Raw genomic sequence first — 20,694 nt, 5'->3', positions numbered from 1 at the left:
TCATCTGACCTTGCCCCAACAATCAGCACAATGGGTTCTTCTAAGCAGTTGTCTAGAAAACTGAAACTGAAAATATTTGACGCTCACAAAGCTGGAGAAGGCTATAAGAAGATAGCAAAGCGTTTTCAGATGTCAATATCCTCTGTTCGGAATGTAATTAAGAAATGGCAGTCATCAGGAACAGTGGAAGTTAAAGCAAGATCTGGAAGACCAAGAAAAATATCAGACAGAACAGCTCGCAGGATTGTGAGAAAAACAATTCAAAACCCACTTTTGACTGCATGATCCCTCCAGAAAGATCTGGCAGACACTGGAGTTGTGGTACACTATTCCACTATAAAGAGATACTTGTACAAATATGGTCTTCATGGAAGAGTCATCAGAAGAAAACCTTTTCTACGTCCTCACCACAAAAATCATCGTTTGAACTTTGCAAATGAACATATAGACAAGCCTGATGCATTTTGGAAACCAGTTCTGTGGACCGATGAGGTTAAAATTGAACTTTTTGGCCGGAATGAGCAAAGGTACATTTGGAGAAGGGGCACAGAATTTAATGAAAAGAACCTCTGTCCAACTGTTAAGCATGGGGTTGGATCAATCATGCTTTGGGGTTGTGTTGCAGCCAGTGGCACAGGGAACATCTCACGAGTAGAAGGAAAAATAGATTCAATAAAATTTCAGCAAATTTTGGATGGTAACTTGATCTGTGAAAAAGCTGAAGTTAGAGAGGATGGCTTCTACAAATGGATAATGATCCTAAACACACCTCGAAATCCACGGGGGATTACATCAAGAGGCGTAAACTGAAGGTTTTTCCATGGCCTTCACAATCTCCTGACCTCAACATAATTGAAAATCTATGGATAGACCTTAAAAGAGCAGTGCGTGACAGACAGCCCAGAAATCTCAAAGAACTGGAAGACTTTTGTAAGGAAGAATGGGCAAAGATACCTCAAACAAGAATTGAAAGACTCTTGGCTGGCTACAAAAGGCGTTTACAAGCTGTGATACTTGCGAAAGGGGGCAGTACAAGATAATAACTCTGCAGGGTGCCCAAACTTTTGCAGACGCCATTTTTTTGTTTTCTGTTATTTTGAAAGTGTAAATGATGGAAATAAAATCTAACTTTTGTTGACATATTATAAGAATATCTAATCTGTAATTTGATGCCTTTTGGAGATTTTCCATCTTTCCTTGGCTTCTTTATGCACATTAATACAAATTTTTAGCTGGGGTGCCCAAACTTTTGATCCCCACTGTATATGCAGTGCGGTATATCGGATGTGATTCGCACAGGATTCGCACCGCAATTCCTGTGCAAATCGCATGCGATTTTGTGTGCGGTGCAATTGGAGCCATACATTTTGTATGGCTCTAATTGCATTGCACCAAAAACGTGCAGGACCCTTTTTTTTGGTCCGCACTTGAATCGGATCGCATGGGTATTCACACCTATGCGATCCAATTCTGCATATTGCACTGCGTTTTGCAGACCGCTTTCGGAGTGTTAACATACACACCCACAGCGGTTCGTATGAACGGTTGCGATTCTGATGCGGTGTGGAATTCGCATTGAAAACGCTGCAAATTCCGCACCTCATCAGTGTGAACCAGGCTTAAAGTGTTTAGAACAGTAAAATTAACAAACCGTAAACATTCACGTTAAAGAAGTCCCTGCTGCCAAAGGTAAAGGTGCTGCAGTTTGATATGTATGGCCTGTTAAGGGTCTGTAAGTACATTAGCCAAGTCTGCGCACAGGTGCACATTAAATTGTGACAGGTCCTTTTTTTCAGGGGGGGGGGGGGGTTTCCCCTCTAAGACCTACTTAAGTTTTCAAGTTTAGGAAGATCCTACATAATTTATTCTGGGTAAATATTAATCGAATATCTCCATATATTGCTTTTAATACAGTGAGAGCTAAGCTTCATGTGGTCCACTGGCTTTCTGCCTCGGTGGTTTGCCTCCATGATTTCACATTTGTGTACCTGCAACGTTCTATCTCTAGTTCGTGGTTATTGCTCCAGTAGCCAGTTTAGAGTCCATGAAGGGCTCTGTGGCACTCTGTAGCAGTTTTTTTGCCAGTTTACTCTTCATTCACATGGTCATATTGGCCATGGTGCAGCAAGTATGTTTTGAAAAACGGTGCCCGGATGCCTAGATGTCTGGACAGTCATGGTTGTGAAAGCTTGTGCAAAGTAATAACGCGATGACAATGGCCACAGCTGTCCTCCACTGTTCAGATGTCTTTGCACAGCCAGCAATTACCTGCAGTTAGGGACAGATCATCACTGGAATCAAGACACTTAGGGGTGATCATCTATCCCCATCCACAGGTAATCGCTCCCTGCTTGATTACTTTTGGACAGCTGTAGTTGCTGTCAGCCTGTAGTCATTGTTTTCCCAGCCACAGTTGTCCACTCACACACCTGCCCTTCTAGGTTCAGATTTTGTGCAACATATTTGCAATGCCATGGATGATTTGGCGCTGTGAATGAGGCCTTAACTGGCAACAAACTAAAGTGCCATGAAACTCTTAGTGATGCTAAACCTGGCAGTAAACTAGAGGGCTACAGAGAGCCCTTAAGAGACACTAAACGGACTACTCAATTACCAGCCACAATCTCCAGTTTGTGGTTGATCCAGTAGCCAGTTTAGTGTCAGACTCTGTGGCACACCAGTTGCAGATTTAAGCCTCATTCACACAGTCAAATAGCCATAGTGCAGCAAGTATGTTGGCTCTGAATGCAGATAGTTGGTGTTCAGGGCCAGTCACTTGCATGTGATCGCTGCTTGAGCGATTGCATGTGAGCGGGCACAATTGACTGTGAGAGCCATCAGCCTCCCATTGCTTTCAATGGGGCTGCCTACTCAAAGTTAATAGCAGGAGCCCCCGTTGGGGTTCTCGCAGCTGATCACACACAGGGTGCATTTGCAAGTGTGAATGCGGTCTAAAAAAAAAAAAATCCATTATCCAGCCAAGGCCTTACAGTGCTTTTCTCTTCCTATAGACTGCAATACGTCCTCCAAAAGTGGTTACTGTATGTGCTGCAGGAAAGATGGATTTGATAAAGTTTACTAGTTGTAAAAAAGAAAAAAAAATCTGGTCTATTCTGAATTTTGCTGTGAAAAAGGGATAATATCTCCTGTGGGCTGCAGCTGTGAAAAACTTGATGCTGGGTGTTCATGTTCTAATAACAGCACAAGAATTTCCCATCACACCTACCAGCTAGTCAGCCACAAATTCTACAGATTCAAAAATACGCTAGAGGTTTTATTACCTACATTTAAAAATCTATATGGAAGTCATCTTTCTTGGGTTTTTTTTTTTTTTTTTTTGCTTGTTGGATGAAGTCCATCTTACACTGCCCACCAGTCTTTGAGCCAGCGTGAGACAGACACCTTTTGGTGCACCAGTACACTGCCTGGCACATTTCATAGCTGCAACTAAAAAGAATACTACCTCAGAAAGGTATCATATATATATATATATATATATATATATATATATATATATATATATATATATATATATATATATCCTGGCGGTAGTCTTGCATTTGGATAGAACTTGTGTGTGTACAATTCCAACAAAGGTTGCGGGGCATTGTAAAATCTACATAAAACAGAATGCAATGATTTGCAAATCTCAGACCCATATTTTATTCACAATAGAAAACATATCAAATGTTTAAACTGAGAAAATGTACCATTTTAAGAAAAAAATAAGGTAATTTTGAAATTGATGGCAGCAACATGCCTCAAAGTTGGGTCAGGGACAAGTTTTACTACGGTATAGCATCCCCAATTTTTTTTTTTTTTTTTTTTTTTTTAAAAACTCTTCTCAAATGTCTGGGAAATGAGGAGACCAGGTGCTGGAGTTTCAGGAGAGCAATGTTGTCCCATTATCACCTTTTGTATAAGTTTTTAACTGCTCAACAGTGCTGGGTCAAATTGGATCATGCCTTTCTGGGGTTTTTTTTGCCTTCCTCTGGATCAACTGGGTAAAGGATTATAACGTTTTGGTTTTTTTTTATGGTTGAACTAGATGGACTTTTGTCTTTTTTTTCAGCCAGACTATGTAACAGTGCTGGGTCATCTTTGTTGTGTTTTTCATTTCAAAATGCCCCAAATATTTTCAATTGGTGAAAGGTCTGGACTGCAAGCAGGCCAGTTAAGCACCCGAACTCTTCTACTACTAAGCCATGCTGTTTAGCATTGTCCTGCTGAAATATGCAAAGCCTTCCCTGAGCATATGCTGCTCTAAAACCTGGATATATCTCAGCATTGATGGTGCCCTTCCAGATGTGCAAGCTGCCCATTCCATACGCACAAATGCACGCCATACCATCAGAGATACAGGCTTTAGAACTGAGCACTGATAACAAGCCAGAAGGTCCCTTTCCTCTTAAGTCTGGAGGTTGCCACAACAAATGTCAAATTTAAGTTCTGAGTACAGAACAGTATCCAATTTTGCAGCAGACCATATTTAAATAAGCTTTGGTCCAGAGAAGACGGCGGCATTTCTGGATCATGTTCAGATATGGCGTTTTTGCATGATAGTGCTTTCTCTTTGCATTTTTGGATGGCATGGTGAACTGTTCAGACAGTGATTCATATTTTTTTTTATTTCTTTCTAAAACCATGCAGTGATGACAATCAAAGAATCATGCCTGTTTTAATTCAGTGCTGTCTGAGGGCTCAAAGGTGGGCATCCAGTACTGCGTTTCGGCCTTGTTCCTCTCACAGAATTCTCCAGTTTCTCAATATTTAGATATTATGCACTGTAGATGATATGTCTAACCACTTCCCACCCGGCCTATTGTAATATGACAGCCAGGCGGGACTTTCTTCTTTCCTCACGGAACTCGCCTTGCATGCAGGCGCGATCTGTCACCAGCTGTGGTACCATGTGATCGCTGTGACCAATCACAGCAGATCACTCGACAATTGTAAACTATGAATGGCTTCGGTTCATGCCATTCATTGTGTACAATTGTGTTGCTAGCTGTGCTTGGTCACTGTAATCACATTTTACAGACAGGGCCAGTCACAGCACATCTGTACCATGTGATTAGCTGTGGCCAATCACTGCTAATTACTACAATACATAATTAATCTATTTCATTCAATATTTACAAAAACAGGTGAGTGCAAAATCTGGTGCAACTCTGCATAGAAACCAGTCAGCTTCCAGGTTTTATTGCCAAAGCTTAATTGAACAAGCTAACTGTCTGCAATGCGCAGCTGCACCCGGTTCTGAGTGCATTCGTTTTAGTAAATCTACCCCATAATGTGTGTAATAAAAAAAAAAAAATACTATTGCCGACAATGACAGCACAAGTGACAGAGCCTGTCTGTATGCACCGCTCGCTCACTGTATACACTGTACCTCTCTTGCCTTTTGATCGTCTGTTTACATCTGTTTTAACATAGAGATACATTGATGTCCGTTTTTTCATCCGTCAATGGATGAATGAAAAACAGACAAATGATCCGCAAGTCTGAAAGGGGCCTAAGATGCTCTTTTTATACCAAATCATGTTACTAACCTGTTGCAAATTAACCTATATAGGTGCAAAATAATCTTCTAGCTCTTCCTTGTTAGTACCATTTTTGCCAGCTTTTTGTTGCTCTCTCAATTTTTTGGAGACTTCTTGCTACCATCAGTTTCAAAATTGCGTTTTTGTTTTTTTTTTGTTTTTTTATTTTCTCAGATTTTTAAACATTTGATGTTTTCCATTTTGAATACAATATGGGTTTGAGATTTGCAAACAATTGCATTCTGTTTTTATGTAGATTTTACAGTGTCCCAACTTTTTTTTTTAATTGAACTGTATTACTAGAGAAATGGTGGCATCTCATAGTCAGAACTGAGCATTTGAAGTCTGCCTGAAGAGCATGGAAATAAGGGAAAAGGTGAATAGATACAGACTTGCTGTATTTTGAATAGTGCTTGAAAATATTTTCAGACATATTTTTGTTTTGGTTGTCTAAACGAGACTTATTTTTTTTTTCTGTATGTTAAAAAAAAAAACCCCAAAAAACAAGATGATCACATCTGGTCAAAATACTGATTTTTCGAAGTAATCTAATCTTATTTTCTGATTGCCAACTATGGTATGCAGGGGCCTATGTGATTGGAATTTAAATTGAGTGGATTGTTTGGGTACTCACTGTGGTAGCTGGTAAATAAAGGAGACTGTACAATGAGTGTAACATGGGTGGCCAACTTAAATCCTCCCAAGTATTGTGCAAAGCAATAGATCCATGATTGGCTCTAAATGCTGCCCTTCTTTTTCCAGTCAATCCCAAGCTACATAGAAACAATATTTTTAAAACTTTCCTTGATAGGCGGAATCTGACACTTCTCATTCTGTAAGTGCTAGTTTCTGGCCTTTGTTCTTGTTAAACATTGATGTTTGGAGCTCCTTCCCCAGCCATCACTCAGGTTGACATTGGACTAGAACCCTTTTGAGCCTGAGCGGCACACACATTTTTGCATTTGTTTCTGGCCCTCATGCTTGCGTATTAATATTCGTCGTCTACTTGGATATCTGATTTTTGCAGGTTAGTGACTAAAGGCTTATTAAACGTGCACAAGCTTGTGTACTACTACAAAGTGCTGCAGTCAGGTGAAATTTTGAAAATGAAATGTGTTCAAAATGGTATCGGGGCACTTCTGAACAAGGCAAGTGATGCAAGAAGGAGTTGTTGGCAAGAATATATCTGTTACCTTACCAACAGATGTTTATCATTTCATATATATTCTCACCTGTCCTTTGCTGGGCTTGTGGGAAGTGAAATGACTCTTTTTTTTTTTGTAAGCTTTACTGTAAAGGGGAGGAGGGAACAATATGATAAAAAGGTTTCAACGTAGTCCACCTTGACCCTCAGTCACTTAATTCAAAGAAGTTATCTTTTGATCCCTTCAGAAACCAACCTTTCTTACTGTGTCTCTAAATAGACCTCCACAGCTTCCAAGAGAAATCTGGTTCCAGATAACTTTCTCGTTTTGACAATTGCTAACTAGCTTTAGAGAACCTGATGAGTAGGTAGGATGTGAAATGAGCTGAAAGCAATGCTCACTTTGTCCATGGCAATAGCTAAAGTATTAGTTGGAGCATTTTCAGCAAAGAGTAATGCCTCCCCTTCCTTGATTACATCCCACAGATTGTCCAAGAGTGAAACATAATACATTCCAGTAACAGTTTTCCAGAGAATGTTCACCCCAAAAAAATGGATGCGATCACCTTGCCAGTGGATGGGGCCACCACCTCCATCTTTGAAGAGTTGTGCAGTTTGCATAGACTGTTTACACTTTGAGTTTGGCCCTTTGTCTTATCCATAGTTCTAAATTATGCATCCAAAGCATCAGGGTTAGTTTAAAATTTGCTTTGACAATATTACTTTATTAATTTGATGTTTCTGATCAGTGGTGAACGATCTGAGGTTGTGCTGAACTCTGTCCTAGGATATCTGCAAAGTTTCAGCTATTGCTATTGTCCACACATAATGCTTTTTGTCTTTGGTTTCATTGGTTGCCAAAATGTGCCTTTTGTCCATAGTAGAGCTAATTTTCAGGCTTCTTTGTCACACTTGAATTTGGCCACCTACTTTTTAAATGTAACATGTTAAATGAATTGACTTCTGTCCCCACAGTGGCCTCTGTGTCCTCATAGATCTCCGTTGGAGTTATTCCCTTTGTCGGTTTATCAAGTTACTGGTGGGTTATTTTATCTAATCTGCAGGAAGGTGTGCACTTGCTACCCAAAGCGAGACAACCATTGGACATGTAGTTTATGGTATTTACATATGAAGGTTTACTAAATTTTGCCTTGTTTCTTCCCTCTACCTCCGTTGCATCATCGTGAGGATTAAAGCTGGTACACACGGCTCAGAGATCAACAGAAAACAGCCAACATTCAGCCAGCGTGTACAGTAGCCTGTATGACAGAAGTTGGCTTAACATCCGACATCTTTGGAAGGGGCATGCAGGAAAACCAGCAGCCGGATGAGCATTTGCAGCCAATGGCTGAGAGTGCCGACTGGTGTGTGCTGGGCATTCCTCCTGTCAGAACACAGAAGCTCAGTGGGGAGAACGCTGTACTAACATCCCATAGTACATTGATCTCCTCAGGTTTTTTTTTTTTTCCGTTCAGACCGCTAGAATGGATGAAAAAAAAACTACCTGTGTGTACTAGACTTTACAGTTTTTCAATTAGCCCTCCTAAAAAGTAGAAACTTATACAAGAGTTTCAGTGCATTGAGGCTCCTTGTGTTTTTACTAAAAATGGTACAGCTGTGCATAGAAACCAATCAGCTTCTAGGTTTTATTGTCAAAGCTTAATTGAGCAAGCTGAAGTTGGAAGCTGATTAGTTACTTTGCACAGCTGCACCAGTTTGTGTTTTTAGTTTTAGTAAATCTCCCCAATTATGTTGGTGAGCAGATCTAGTGAGTCACAAGTATTTGCTACTGTTCTATACACCCTAGTGCACCCACCATGAGTGGTCAGCGTTTGACATGTTTTTGAATTGGAGTTAAATTACATAGGCACTTCTGAACCAGTATTTAAAAAAAAAAAAAAAAAAAACATTGCATCATCCACAAACCATATTCCCCAATCCGAGACTGGCAGTACAATTGACCTACCCACTTCTGCTTCAGACTACCACACCTTTCCTCCTGGAGGTACACTTAATGGGCTTCCCTCGTAGTGCCACTCTTCCAAGAAGTGCGGATGTAGGAACTCTCCCTCCATCTCATTTCCATAATATCCAATTTACTGGCCCAAAAGGTTCTTTTTGCTTCTGACAGATTTCTCCATTAATCAGTACTTTTAGTGGTGTAGTTATTAAAGGCCCACTGAGCTATTTGTTATGCAAAACTACATGTATATTAATTCCCTGTGAATATTGGCAAAATCAAATATTTTTTGGTCATTTTCTCTCCAGGGTGGATGTTTATGGAATAGCGTGAATCAAGGATATGCCCCATTATGGCCACTAGATGGGGCTGATTATCATAGGCAATAAATGATCCTGATTTTTTATTTTTTTTTTTGGTTATACACTGGTATTGATGGTAGTCATTAGCTTATGCAGGTTTGTAATCATTTTCTGTAATACGTTCTTTGCGCTCCTGGCTCCTCCCCATCGAGCAGTGCCCCCAGGGAAAGCCGCTTGCCCTGGGGGCACTGCTAGGTGCTCGCCCCCTAGCCGCTGCTCTATGCATCCATAAGACACAGCCGAGGCTTGGCCCAGCCTCCTGCTCTCTCCTCATTGGCCCACTAGCTGTGATTGACAGCAGATGGGCCATTGGGCTCCTGCTGCTGTCTCGGGCAATGAGGAGGAAGAGTCCCCAGACAGCAGAGGATGTCGAGAACATCGTTGGATCAGAGGGGGCTCAGGTAAGGATTGGGGGGGAGGGGGGCTGTTGCACACAGAAGGTGTTTTTTTGTTTGTTTTTTTTGTTTTTAACCTTCATGCATAATTGCATGAAGGTAAAAAACCTTGAGCCCTTAGAACCACTTTAAGAATACTTTAGTTTGAAAAACATTTGATGGCAATTCCTTAATGTAGCATGTGGCTTTCATAAAACATGTTTATTAGTTTATGTGCACACATAAATTTAAATTGAGGATTATTATGGTAATATTGTAGTGACATTGAAAGATATACTGCAAGAAAATCATTTTGTTTAACTTTATTTTCTCTGTGCATGGCAATGTTTGTATCGCAGTGTCATAATTTTAATACAAACCATGCCATGTCTGCACTGTAATAATTTAGTAATAGTCATACCAAAACTTATTTCAGGTTACAGTAAACCATTTGAATCCCCTACCAGCTTCTTACATCTGTTGGGTCCTTTGGTAGTGAGAGCTCTGCAGTGAGGTCCCCCTATTGCTTTACACAAGACAGATTGGCAGGAGGAGAGAGATTTCTTTGTTGTAGTGGAAGGGACACTACACAGGGTGGAGACAAAGATAAAATTGCTGGCAAGGAGGACCAACCTTTGGACAGATTCTAAAAGCCAGTGGTTGATTTAATTCTGCCAGCTTCCACCCAAAAGTAAAATCTTAGTCTTAAATGGGCTTGCTACCTTGAAAGCTCTGCCAACCTACCCACCCAGAAGCAAAGTGACTTTGCTTATCTGACTTTTAGCTTTATAGCAAAGCTACATTTGTGGTGTGTAAATATAAAAATATACTGTACGTTATAACCATCTTGGCTAATTTAGAAGTTGGCTTGTGCATTGTATTTCATGTCATTATAAAAATGTGCATATATGTATGAATGACTGGTTTTGCAGTGTACTGTCAGGTAATTGGCAAGAACATTAATTCATTCTACAAGGTAAAATGCAGAACAATGAAGGGATTGTATTCTGATAGCTGCATATTGAAACCACTGCTCTTTCTTCACTTTAATCTTATCCTCATCCTCTCTAGTTCCTTCTCCAGTTTGCCTTGGGTATTAATGATTTGTGGTAGATGTGGAATACGCCAGCATTTAAACATTAACCTCCAACTTACTTGTTGACACTCTAACATTCTCACCTGAATGCACGCTGTAGAAAATCCCTATATCTCAACCTCATTAGCTTGTGTAGAAAATGTCAGTGTGTTAGGGCAACTGACAGTTTGCCTCCATCAGTCACCTTGTTTGTATTTGTGTGCTTGGTGTCTGAAATGCTAGCTGGCTTTTAGTGAGGGTACGCCTTTTGATGTCCACTATGACCTCATTTGGCAGTACACACTAGATATCCTGAGAGGTTGCATGCACAAAAAAAATAATAGCTTTTAGCAAATTCAGCAAAGCCAATTGGTACTGCGAGCTGAGGTCATATCAATTTTTTTTTTTATTCTTTCACCTTGACTTGGAGCCAGCCGGCAGTCTTGATGACATGAGCACCCCCCAATCCCTTTACATTCCTTGTTGACTATATAGGTGAACACATGCTGCATCTATTGCATATGGAACCTTAAGATTGTGGACTCCCTTTTTTCTTTTTTTTTTTTTTTTTTCTAATTTTTATTTCTCTTGTTCTGGCACTTCATTTTGTCATTCTAAATGTACAAGTGAAATAAATTTACTTCTGCCACATGGGCTTGCAGTCCTTAAACCCGGAGTGGTTTGGTTGTCCTGCATATGCCACTTTTTTCCTTGCTTTCTTATGTTTTGGTAACCTTACCCACATTGGTTACAGTAAGCTCATTTTTAATTTTCAGAAGGCTTATCAGGCCATTTTCTTGTGTTCCAACCATGTACTTCTTTGTATGATATTGGTTGCAAATGTTCAATGGGAAAAAAAACTATTTCCTTAAATAGGCAATATTTTTTATGTTTAAGCACGAGTTTGCAGTTTCAATAGCCTGCTAATAATAACCTGTAATGGGTAATTTGTAAATTGATTTTTTTTTTTTTTTTTTTTTTTTTTTTTTTTTTTGTTACTGTTGATTTCCAGTGCTCCTGACATATTATATTTATTTTTATTTACACAGGGTGGATATGCAGCCTACCGATACACTCAACCAGCCACTGCTGCCACAGCTGCCACTGCCGCTGCTGCCGCCGCTGCTGCAGCCTACAGCGATGGGTATGACCAAGCTTGAAAGGACCAGATTACCATTTTGTTATGTTGCCAAATATCTCACATTTTTAAGTCATGGAAAAATATAAGTTTAGCAGGGGAGTACTCTACTTCATATTGATAGCCAAAGATGTCTATAAAATACCACGGTTTATTTTTTTTTTTTCTTCTTTCTTTTTTTCTTTTTTTAGAAAAATGTAGATTATATTAAGATTAGGAAGTGGCAGTGCCAAGTAAATGTATACTGTCAGTTTATAGGCTGGCCTGGTTTTACAGGCCTTTGGTGGTTTTTTTTTTTTTTTTTTTCCCAACCTGTAAAAGCACCTTTTTATATTAGCCTGTGTCCATGCGGACATAGACATTTACAGGCATATTAGAGTAGAGTTTACAGGCTAAAAAAAAAACCCCGTTCAGGAGAGCAGTTGAAGAGCAGAACAATTGCTAGATGCTTCTCAATGCATTTCAGTGACCAGAAGAAATTTTATGTTTTGGACTATGGATTGCATTAACGTTCAAGTGCCAGACACACAAACGCATGTGCAATACACTGCTTTGGGCGTATTTAAGCAGCTTTTTCCTGCCAAGAGTTCTGGTGTTCAGAGGGGCTAAAACAGACACCCAGTGTGCATGAGACCTAGGGAGTACTAAGTGATCAATTCACTTGTGAATTTTCCACCAAACATGACTTTTTTCTAACAGTGTTAAACATGGACCTACCATGGACACCACCTACTGAGTAATTTAACTAGCTCTTAGCAGATCTAATATGGTGGTGAGAGGGTGGGACTTTTGCCAGGTTTTTATTGCGGTCTGCTCCCATTCGGGATTACTGTTCGTCCCCAGAAATGAAATAGGGAATTCTTCCAATGGGGACACTTGTTCTGGTGTTTAAGAATGTTTGCTCACTTTTTTGAGATTTCCTCTGACTCGTCTAAGATGTTGGTGTTTTGTTTTGTTTTGTTTTTTAAATCGCCTATATGCCTCATTGGTGAGATTACCTTTCATTTCCTGATGAGTTTAAACCATTCTCTACTCCAAAATGCAAGGTTTGATTTAGGTGCATTTTGAAAAAGTATTCCAGGTATGGTTATTTTTGATCCAGCTTGGACCAATGTGACTATGCATATACTACACCTGTGGGATCCCTCTGGAAGCTGGAATCACGGTTTTAGGCCTTTACTACAGTGATCTTCACTAACTTCCGGGCCCTGTGCCAGGCGGTTCCCCTGCTGAATTTTTAACACAAAAGGTCAGCCGCTTAGCACAGGCTCCATTCAGAGATTTCTCAGACTTTGCTTAATGAATTCTCTGATTGGAAGAGGTGCAGATTGTGACATTACCACCCCAGCTCTCCACCTTGTCCACTCAGAAAATGAATTGAACAAATTCAAAGCAATCTCTGAATGGATCCTGTGCTAAGTGGGAAGAGCCTCTCTCTCTCGTAAGCTGTCCTGGAAGATGACCTGGGAAAATAGGGATTTGGAAAGAGCATCCAAACAATGTGTTCATTGTGTAGGCAGGTGCCACCACCAGGAAACTAAACCTAAGCAATGAACTGCCAGTAGAGTGCACGCATATAGACAGGAAGTGACTGCAAAATAAGGCTGGTGATCAGCAGCACTTAGAAGCAAAACCAGTGCTTTAGCAAACTCAACATCTAGTTTATATCTACTTTAAAGCTTGCTTCTAATTCATAAAGCAGGATCTGATTACTGCTTGCTAGTATAACCAGTTGCCAGCCACCCGCCCGAATTATATGGCAGGTGGGTGGCTCGTACAGGCAGACTCACGTATCTGTACGTCGGCAGTGGCTTTCCGGCTCAAGGAATCAATCAAGTGGTGGTTAAATGTAGGAAACCTTTTAAAGGGTCGCCCTTGGTCACAACTTCACCCGGTGAGAATTACGATGAATGCAAGTTCGTGGGGATGGGGAGCATTATGTATTAAGCAGTCCTAGAAGCCCTGATAGCTTTTGGTTGAGACAAAATGAAAATGCGTTCGGTATTAGAGTTTTTGCAAAGAGCCCTTTAAACCACTGGTAGACTGCTCCATTAACATATTAATCCAAAGACACTTCTCCTAGTGGCTCTAGTTTCAGCAAGGAGAATTGGTTAAATTCTGGCACTCTCCATAGCGGAGCCATTTTGTGTTGAACTTCAATACAAGATAATTCTTTCAACCTTCTTTCTAAAAGTAGCATCAGATAGAAGATGTTATTCCTTTATTTTTTGGGAACTCTTAAGGATGAGAGAACCAGAATTTAATGAGATGGATGTCTAATAGCCAATATTGGGTGCACGCTAGGGTGAAGATTCGCATCCTAGTTTTTTTTTTTTCTATTTTCTGTGTCTAACAAAGGCAGGAGAGCCTCAAAAATACTGTTGCAAGGTAGATGAAATCCACAATGATAGAAGCATATCTGCTATCTTCTCTGACTCCTCCTTTGAATATCAAGGTCCATTCTACCAGGGCAGTGTCTACTTTCTGGGCAGAAAGAGCCTGAGCCTCACCACTCCTTACCTGCAAAGCATCAACCTGGTCCAGCTTCCAAACCTTTGAAGCATTACCGGTAACAACTGCCTTCTAGCCAAGAAGCCTTTGGGTGGTAGGTTATTCAAGCAGTGGTTCCACCCTAATCAGGTAGTTCTATTTTGTTCTCTTGTATGCCATCCTGGAAGATGACTCGGAAAAAGTTACCTGTTAACTCACTTTCCATGAATCCTCCAGGATGGAGCCAGTTTCTGCCCTGCCTTATTGTATATTTATTGTAGTAAGTTGTCACCATACCTACAGTTATTTGTTATGACCGTGGGTCTCTATGCTGTAGCTTCTTTTTATAATGTGTCTCCTGTGCTAGTTAGGAGGAGTCTCCCTCACTCTCTCGTGAGTTAACTGGTAATAACTGTTTTCGCATGCAGGCCCTGCTATGCAACCTACTGTAATGTCTGCTTGTGAGATCTTAGGGGAGTGGACCTGAATGATGAAGGATCCACCTATAGTCCTTGCTGACACTGAAGCGTGCTTAGAGCTTTTGACTTTAGCCCTATGTTTTTATGTTAATGATCTGATAATCGGTTTGAGCTCTTAAATGAGTCACTTGTCAACATACGGAGATCTGTGGCTAAAATGTTGGTCTTGGAACAGTAGTTTTACATAGTTACATTACCATTACAGTTGGTAGGGTTAAATTGGTTGTGAAGGCTCAAGGTTTTTTACCTTTATGCATTCTTAGCATGAAGGTAAAAAAACCTGTGTGCAGCAGCCACCTACAATTTACCTGAGCTCATCTCGATCCAGCAATGTGCACAAGAGCCTTGGCTTCCCCAGGTCTCTCCCCCTCATTGACTGATACAGCAGCGGTGGCCATTGGCTCCAGCTACTGTCAATCACAGCCAGTGAGCCAATGAGGAGAGACCGGGGGGGGAGGGGCACACAGAGCAGCAGCCCTGGAGCGAGCCTGTTGGGGTGTCCCCATAGCAAGCTGCTTGATATGGGGGCACTAGACAGGAGGGGAGGGGCCAGGAGCACCAGCGGGGGACCTGAGAAGAGGAGGATTGGGGCTGTACTGTGCAAAGCAAGAGAGCAGGTAAGTATGACATGTTTGTTTTTAAAGAAGAAAAAAAATCTGCCTTTTTAATATCAGTTTAAATAAAGGTCTATCCAGTTCAGTGTGTTTTTGTCCCTTCCATTTTCCATATAAAGTTTTAATTTATTTACACTCCCCATGACACCACTGACTGTGGAAAGGAGTTCTACACCCTGACAGCTAACAGTAAGGAACCCCTTATGCAGTTTAGGATTGAACAACTTTTCATCCAACTTCAGTGCATGGCTGCATGTCTTCTTTAGAGAACTTAGGTTAATTATTTTGAGTCCCCATTTACAAGTAAAGATGTAAATATTGCATTCATTATCCTCTTAAGTGCCTCAACTGGTAAAACCTTTTTTGGTGCTTTGCTGGATAATTTTAAGGTTATCACTGCTGGTAAGAGTCATCACTGGCAGAAGAAATCTAAACCCCTGAGGATTCTTTTGTTTCTCCCAGGCTCCTCACTCCAAAGCCAATCCTAAGGGAAGGCCCAGTACCACTGCAAACTTTGAGCCTCTAGATCTTGCAAGCCTGCAGGCAAGCTCTTCAGGATGAAGACACCCACACCTCAAAGTGGGTATGTCTTTCTGCCTTTGTGGACAGCTGGTCAGAAAGCAACTCAGATGTAAGCGTACATCGTGTCCTGGGGCTACAAGCTAGAAATCTGCTCTCTGACACAACCCCCCCCCCCCCCTCCATGTTGTGCAACCTATCAGCCTCTCCCCAACTGTTGTCAAACCTCCATTCTGCACTTTTAGACCGTTTGAACCAAGGAGTTGTTGCAATTGTTCCATTGGAGGAAAGCCAACTTTTTGACTGTTCCAAAAGGTACATTCACTCATGTTCTGAACAGGTCTGAACAAACAAGTTTGAAATGCCTTCATTTGATTTCTATGTTTGCCATAGCCTCCCTGTGTTAGGGGGACTTCCTGTTCTTGGTGACATCATGCATGCATGTTGGCATCTCTCCAGCACATAAACATGTTATCTGTTTTTGCAGATACAGGACATGACACTTCTGGTTTATAACCCTATCATTTGGCCTATCATCTGCTCCTCAAGTGATCACCGGAGTTCTAGCCCCAGTGTTGGCTTCGTTGTTCTTCCAGGGTATTCCCATTGTTGAATGCATCAATGAGCTTCTGTTGAGAAGTCTCACCCCAAACTGTCAATGTGTTGAAGACAGGCCAGGCCCTAAAAAGCTTTGTTTGGGTTCTGAGTCTTAAGAAATCAGTGCTGGAATCTACACACTATTTGTAATATCTGGGTAATTTTATCGCCAGACTAAGCCACAGGTTTTTTTGGGGTTTTTTTTCCCCCGTAAATTGACTCTCTGCTTCAATACTTAGATGCTACAATCCATGAACTGTCCCACTCTGATTTTGCAGACGTTTTCTGGGTTTGATGGTCTCATTTGCTTATTTCTGCTCCAGACCCCTACAACACAACATTGTCTGCTTGGGGCAAGAGTGCAATCTCTTGACAAATCCATAGTCTGACACTGCAGATCAGGTTATCTCTGGCCTGGTAGCTCAGAATCCAGCTCTGAAGTTTGGAAAAACCTTCTAGGATGGTATTGAGGCCTAGAGGCTATTGGTGTAGGACATTTTACCTTTACTATCTGGAAGGTAGTTCATACTTTAGTAGTTTATGCTGTACAAGTTTCTCTCTCAACCACTGGTTTATTAGACAATCCCTAGTAGTCCAAGTAAAGTGGAACCAGCTTCTTGCTCTACACCCCCCCCCCCTTCTCAGTAGCTGAGACAGCTTGTCTAAGGTTATGGTCCGGAGGACACGATTCCACCTTTTCTTCCTAGTAAGGCACACTCTGCTAGACTGGTGCATGCTTCTTGGTCTTTTTGGGCACCCATCAACGGTGTCCAGATCTGTAAGGCTGCCTACCTGTTCACACATTTTCCAAGTTATACCAGATGTAAGTCTCCTGCTGCTTCTCCTAAGTCCCTTCAAGTAGCTGCAGGCTGGCCCTTTTTTTTCTTCTGTTTGTGGCCCTGTTAGCATTTTGTTTGCTGAGTTGCTCACCCCTTAAGGCTGGTTCACACGACAATTTTGGCATTTCAGATGCGTTTCTGCATGCACACTTTTGATGCATTCCAGTGTGGGTTTTGTTCCGCTTTTTTTAAAATCTAAATTAGGACATATGTATCGTGGTTTGTTTCATTCCATACAGAAAAATGCAACATGTTCTACTTTTGTTGACTGTACTGGAATGCACTGGTATGAAATAGGGCCATTGGAATCCATGTTAAACACTATCCAGTGTGTTTGATGCAGGATAAAAATGCACTGGATTGCATCTGGTGTGAACCAGCCCTCCGGTAGTCTGCTTTTTGCAGTTGTCTCCGATTACCTGAATCCTGTGTCCTTGATAAATGATAAAGAAAACCGTTTTTTTACTTACCATAAAATCTGTTCTTGAAGTTTTAAGAGACACCGGTCCTGCCTCTCTGTTTGTACTGTTTTTCTGCAAAACTGTAGCCTGCTAAGAGTGGGATGAGTTATACCAGGGTGGCCAACGGCTTTGTTTGCCATGTCCAAATCCTTCTTTAGGCAGCAGTATAACCCCATTGTGTAGGCTTACCTGAATCTTGTGCCCATTAATGAACTTGGGATTTGTTTTTTAGCAAGTTCAGCAATCCTATGTTGTTGCACTTATCAAATGGAGAACTAAAGTTTCAATGGCAGAATTAACAGACCAAAGGATGTAAATAAGAGAAGCTTGTTAAAGTTTACGTTCACTGTAGAGGTAAAATACTTTGAAGAACAAAATAGGTCTTCACATTTAGTTGTATGTATAACCAGCTGCTTCTCCTATGTGAAACAGAGTTAAAACTCCAGTTTATCAAACCAAAACTTGACCAGTTTTCGCCTCATGCTACCAGTAGTGACACTGACCCTACCTAGCCAAATGCAAAACTAGTGAAAAACAGTCGGAAAAGATGAGTAGGGAAAAAATGTTTTGGTGTAATCTCATTGTTGCCCATCTAGTGCACCTGTTTATTTCATTAACACCAAAGCAGCTGAAACTACTTAACTACACCTTCTGCTACTTAACTGACCAGATCAATATCCCAGGAGTTTTATTGACTTGAGGCTATACTCTGATTAAAAAGTGTTCCTTTAATTTTTTTGAGCAGTGTGTGTGTGTGTGTGTATGTATATATGTATGTATGTGTGTGTATGTATTACTGTATTGCCAAATGTATTGGGAGACCCCTCCAAATCATTGAATTCAGGTTTTCCAATTACCTCCATGGCCACAGGTGTATAAAATAAAGCACCTAGGCATGCAGACTGCGTCTGCAAACATTTGTGAAAGAATGGGTTTCTCTCAAGAGCTCAGTGAATTCAAACGTGATACCGTGATGGGTTGCCACCTGGGCAATAGGTCCATCTGTGAAATTTCCTTGCTACTAAATATTTCATGGTCAACTGTTAGAGGTATTATACCACAGTGGAAGCAACTGGAAACAGAAACTCAGCCACGAAATGATAGGCCACGTAAAATGACAGAGCGGGGTCAGCACATGCTGAAGTGCACAGAAGTCGCCGACTGACTGCAGAGTCAGTAGCTAAGGACCTCCAAACTTCATGTGGCCTTCAGATTGGCACTACAACAGTGCATAGAGAGCTTCATGGAATGGGTTTCCATGGCCAAGTAGCTGCATCCAAGCCTTTATATAACCAAGTGCAAGGCGCAGGATTCAGTGGTGGAAAACACTCCACTACTGGACTCGAGCAGTGGTGACGCATTCTCTAGAGTGACCAATCACGCTTCGCTGTCTGGCAATTCAATGGACATGTCTGGGTTTATCAGGGGAACGATACTTTCCTGACTGCATTGTGCCTAGTGTAAAGTTTGCTGGAGGGGGATTATGGTATGGGGTTGTTTTTCAGGGGTTGGGCTTGGCCCCGGCCCCTTAGTTCCAGTGAAGGGAGCTCTTAAGGTGTCAGCATACCAAGACACTTTTGGACAATTTCATGCTCCCAACTTTGTGGAAACAGTTTGGGGATGACCCCTTCGTGTTCCAACCTCACTGCGCACCAGTGCACAAAGCAAGGTCCATAAGAACATGGATGAGTGAGTTTGGGGTAGAGGAACTTGACTGGCCTTCAGAGTCCTGACCTCAAGCTGATAGAACACCTTTGGGATTAATGCAAGACAGGGCTTCTCATCTAAAATTACTGTCTGACCTCACAAATACGCTTCTGGAAGAATGGTCAAAAATTCCCATACACACTCATAAACCTTGTGGAAAACCTTCCCAGAAGAGTTGAAGCTGTTACAGCTGTAGAGGGTGGACCAACTGAATATTGAACCCTACATACTAGGACTGGGGTGCCATTAAAGTTCATGTGTGTGTAAAGACAGGTGTCCCAATACTTTTGGCAATATAGTGTATATCTAACCCTTCTATCACCTAGATCTTTTATATGTAATTTTTTTTTTATTCAATCCACTTGGTTAATTTTCTTTTCTGTTTCCCTGCCCAGTTCAGTGATCTCACCTTTATATCTTCCCCTATATATATTTACAAATTTAATTGGTCTTTTAAAGAAAAACCCAACATCATTTTCAATGTCAGTGGAATGGCAGAATACCCAAAATAAACCATGGCTTCCAAAACATCTCAACATGCATTTTAGACTATGGTGTAAATGAATTACCTATATTGCTAACCAGTTTCCTATAGTTAACTTTTTTATAATAGCTGGCTTTTAGTAAGTCAATTAGGATTCTATTCTGTTTATTTAGCTACAGTTTGTGTTGAAATACTTAAGTCTGTTAGAATCTATTGATAGCTGTTGGTCTAGCTGCGAAATATGTTGGCTGGTTGCACCCACCATTAACTGAAAACAGATTGTGTTACTCTTACTGTTCTGCATATGGTGTTACTATTGTGGTGTACTTCTGCAGTCATACAGATCCCTTCTGTGCTCTCTAAGATTGCATGTTTCTCTCAACAGATACGGAAGGGTATATACAGCTGACCCATATCATGCCTTGGCCCCTGCTACCAGTTACGGAGTGGGAGCTGTGGTAAGTAATAGGCTCTTTTCAAACATGCTGTAATATCAGATTGGCATGAAGTGGGTATTTAAACATGCTTTACTATATTGTCTTTATGTATTTGTTCAATCTGGTGATGTATTTGTGTTCATGTAATTGTACTGGTGGGTTATTGTCTATGCTGCTAGGCTGATCCCAAATTCTGTCCAGTTTCAGTGGTAATTTGAAAGGGTTGAGAGAAGGGATTCTTGCTAATACATGAAAAATGTAGAAATGGCATACCCCTAGAAACCATGTAAATTACGTAATACACATAATGCTTTGCATAATATACAGTGTCTCCCTCTGTCATCATTTTCAAATATTTAAGTGCTTGAAGTATTACAGGTCCTGCATTTTTACACAAGAAGAAATCTGGATATACAGTGAAATTTCTATTTTGGGCAGAAGGTTCAGAATACAGTACTACCAAAGGCTGAA

General features: G+C 40.9%; 1 protein-coding gene across 17 annotated transcripts in view; it reads left to right on the top strand.

Annotated features, from left to right (window-relative positions):
- The window catches only part of RBFOX2 (RNA binding fox-1 homolog 2), a 478,104-nt gene that overhangs the window by 439,015 nt on the left and 18,395 nt on the right, over nucleotides 1-20,694 (top strand). For all 17 annotated transcript variants that reach the window (XM_089692627.1, XM_089692619.1, XM_089692625.1 and 14 more), the window contains 2 exons: nucleotides 11,508-11,602; nucleotides 20,172-20,244. In XM_089692627.1, the coding sequence (XP_089548753.1) occupies nucleotides 11,508-11,602; nucleotides 20,172-20,244 (168 nt within the window). The remainder of the gene's footprint in view (nucleotides 1-11,507; nucleotides 11,603-20,171; nucleotides 20,245-20,694) is intronic.

This window comes from Staurois parvus, unplaced genomic scaffold (genome assembly GCF_062004578.1).
Source record: "Staurois parvus isolate SC_StPar_1 unplaced genomic scaffold, SC_StPar_1.0 ptg000597l, whole genome shotgun sequence".
NCBI classification, from domain to species: domain Eukaryota; kingdom Metazoa; phylum Chordata; class Amphibia; order Anura; family Ranidae; genus Staurois; species Staurois parvus.
Note: the sequence above shows the minus strand (reverse complement) of the source record. Positions and strands in the feature narration are given on the sequence as shown.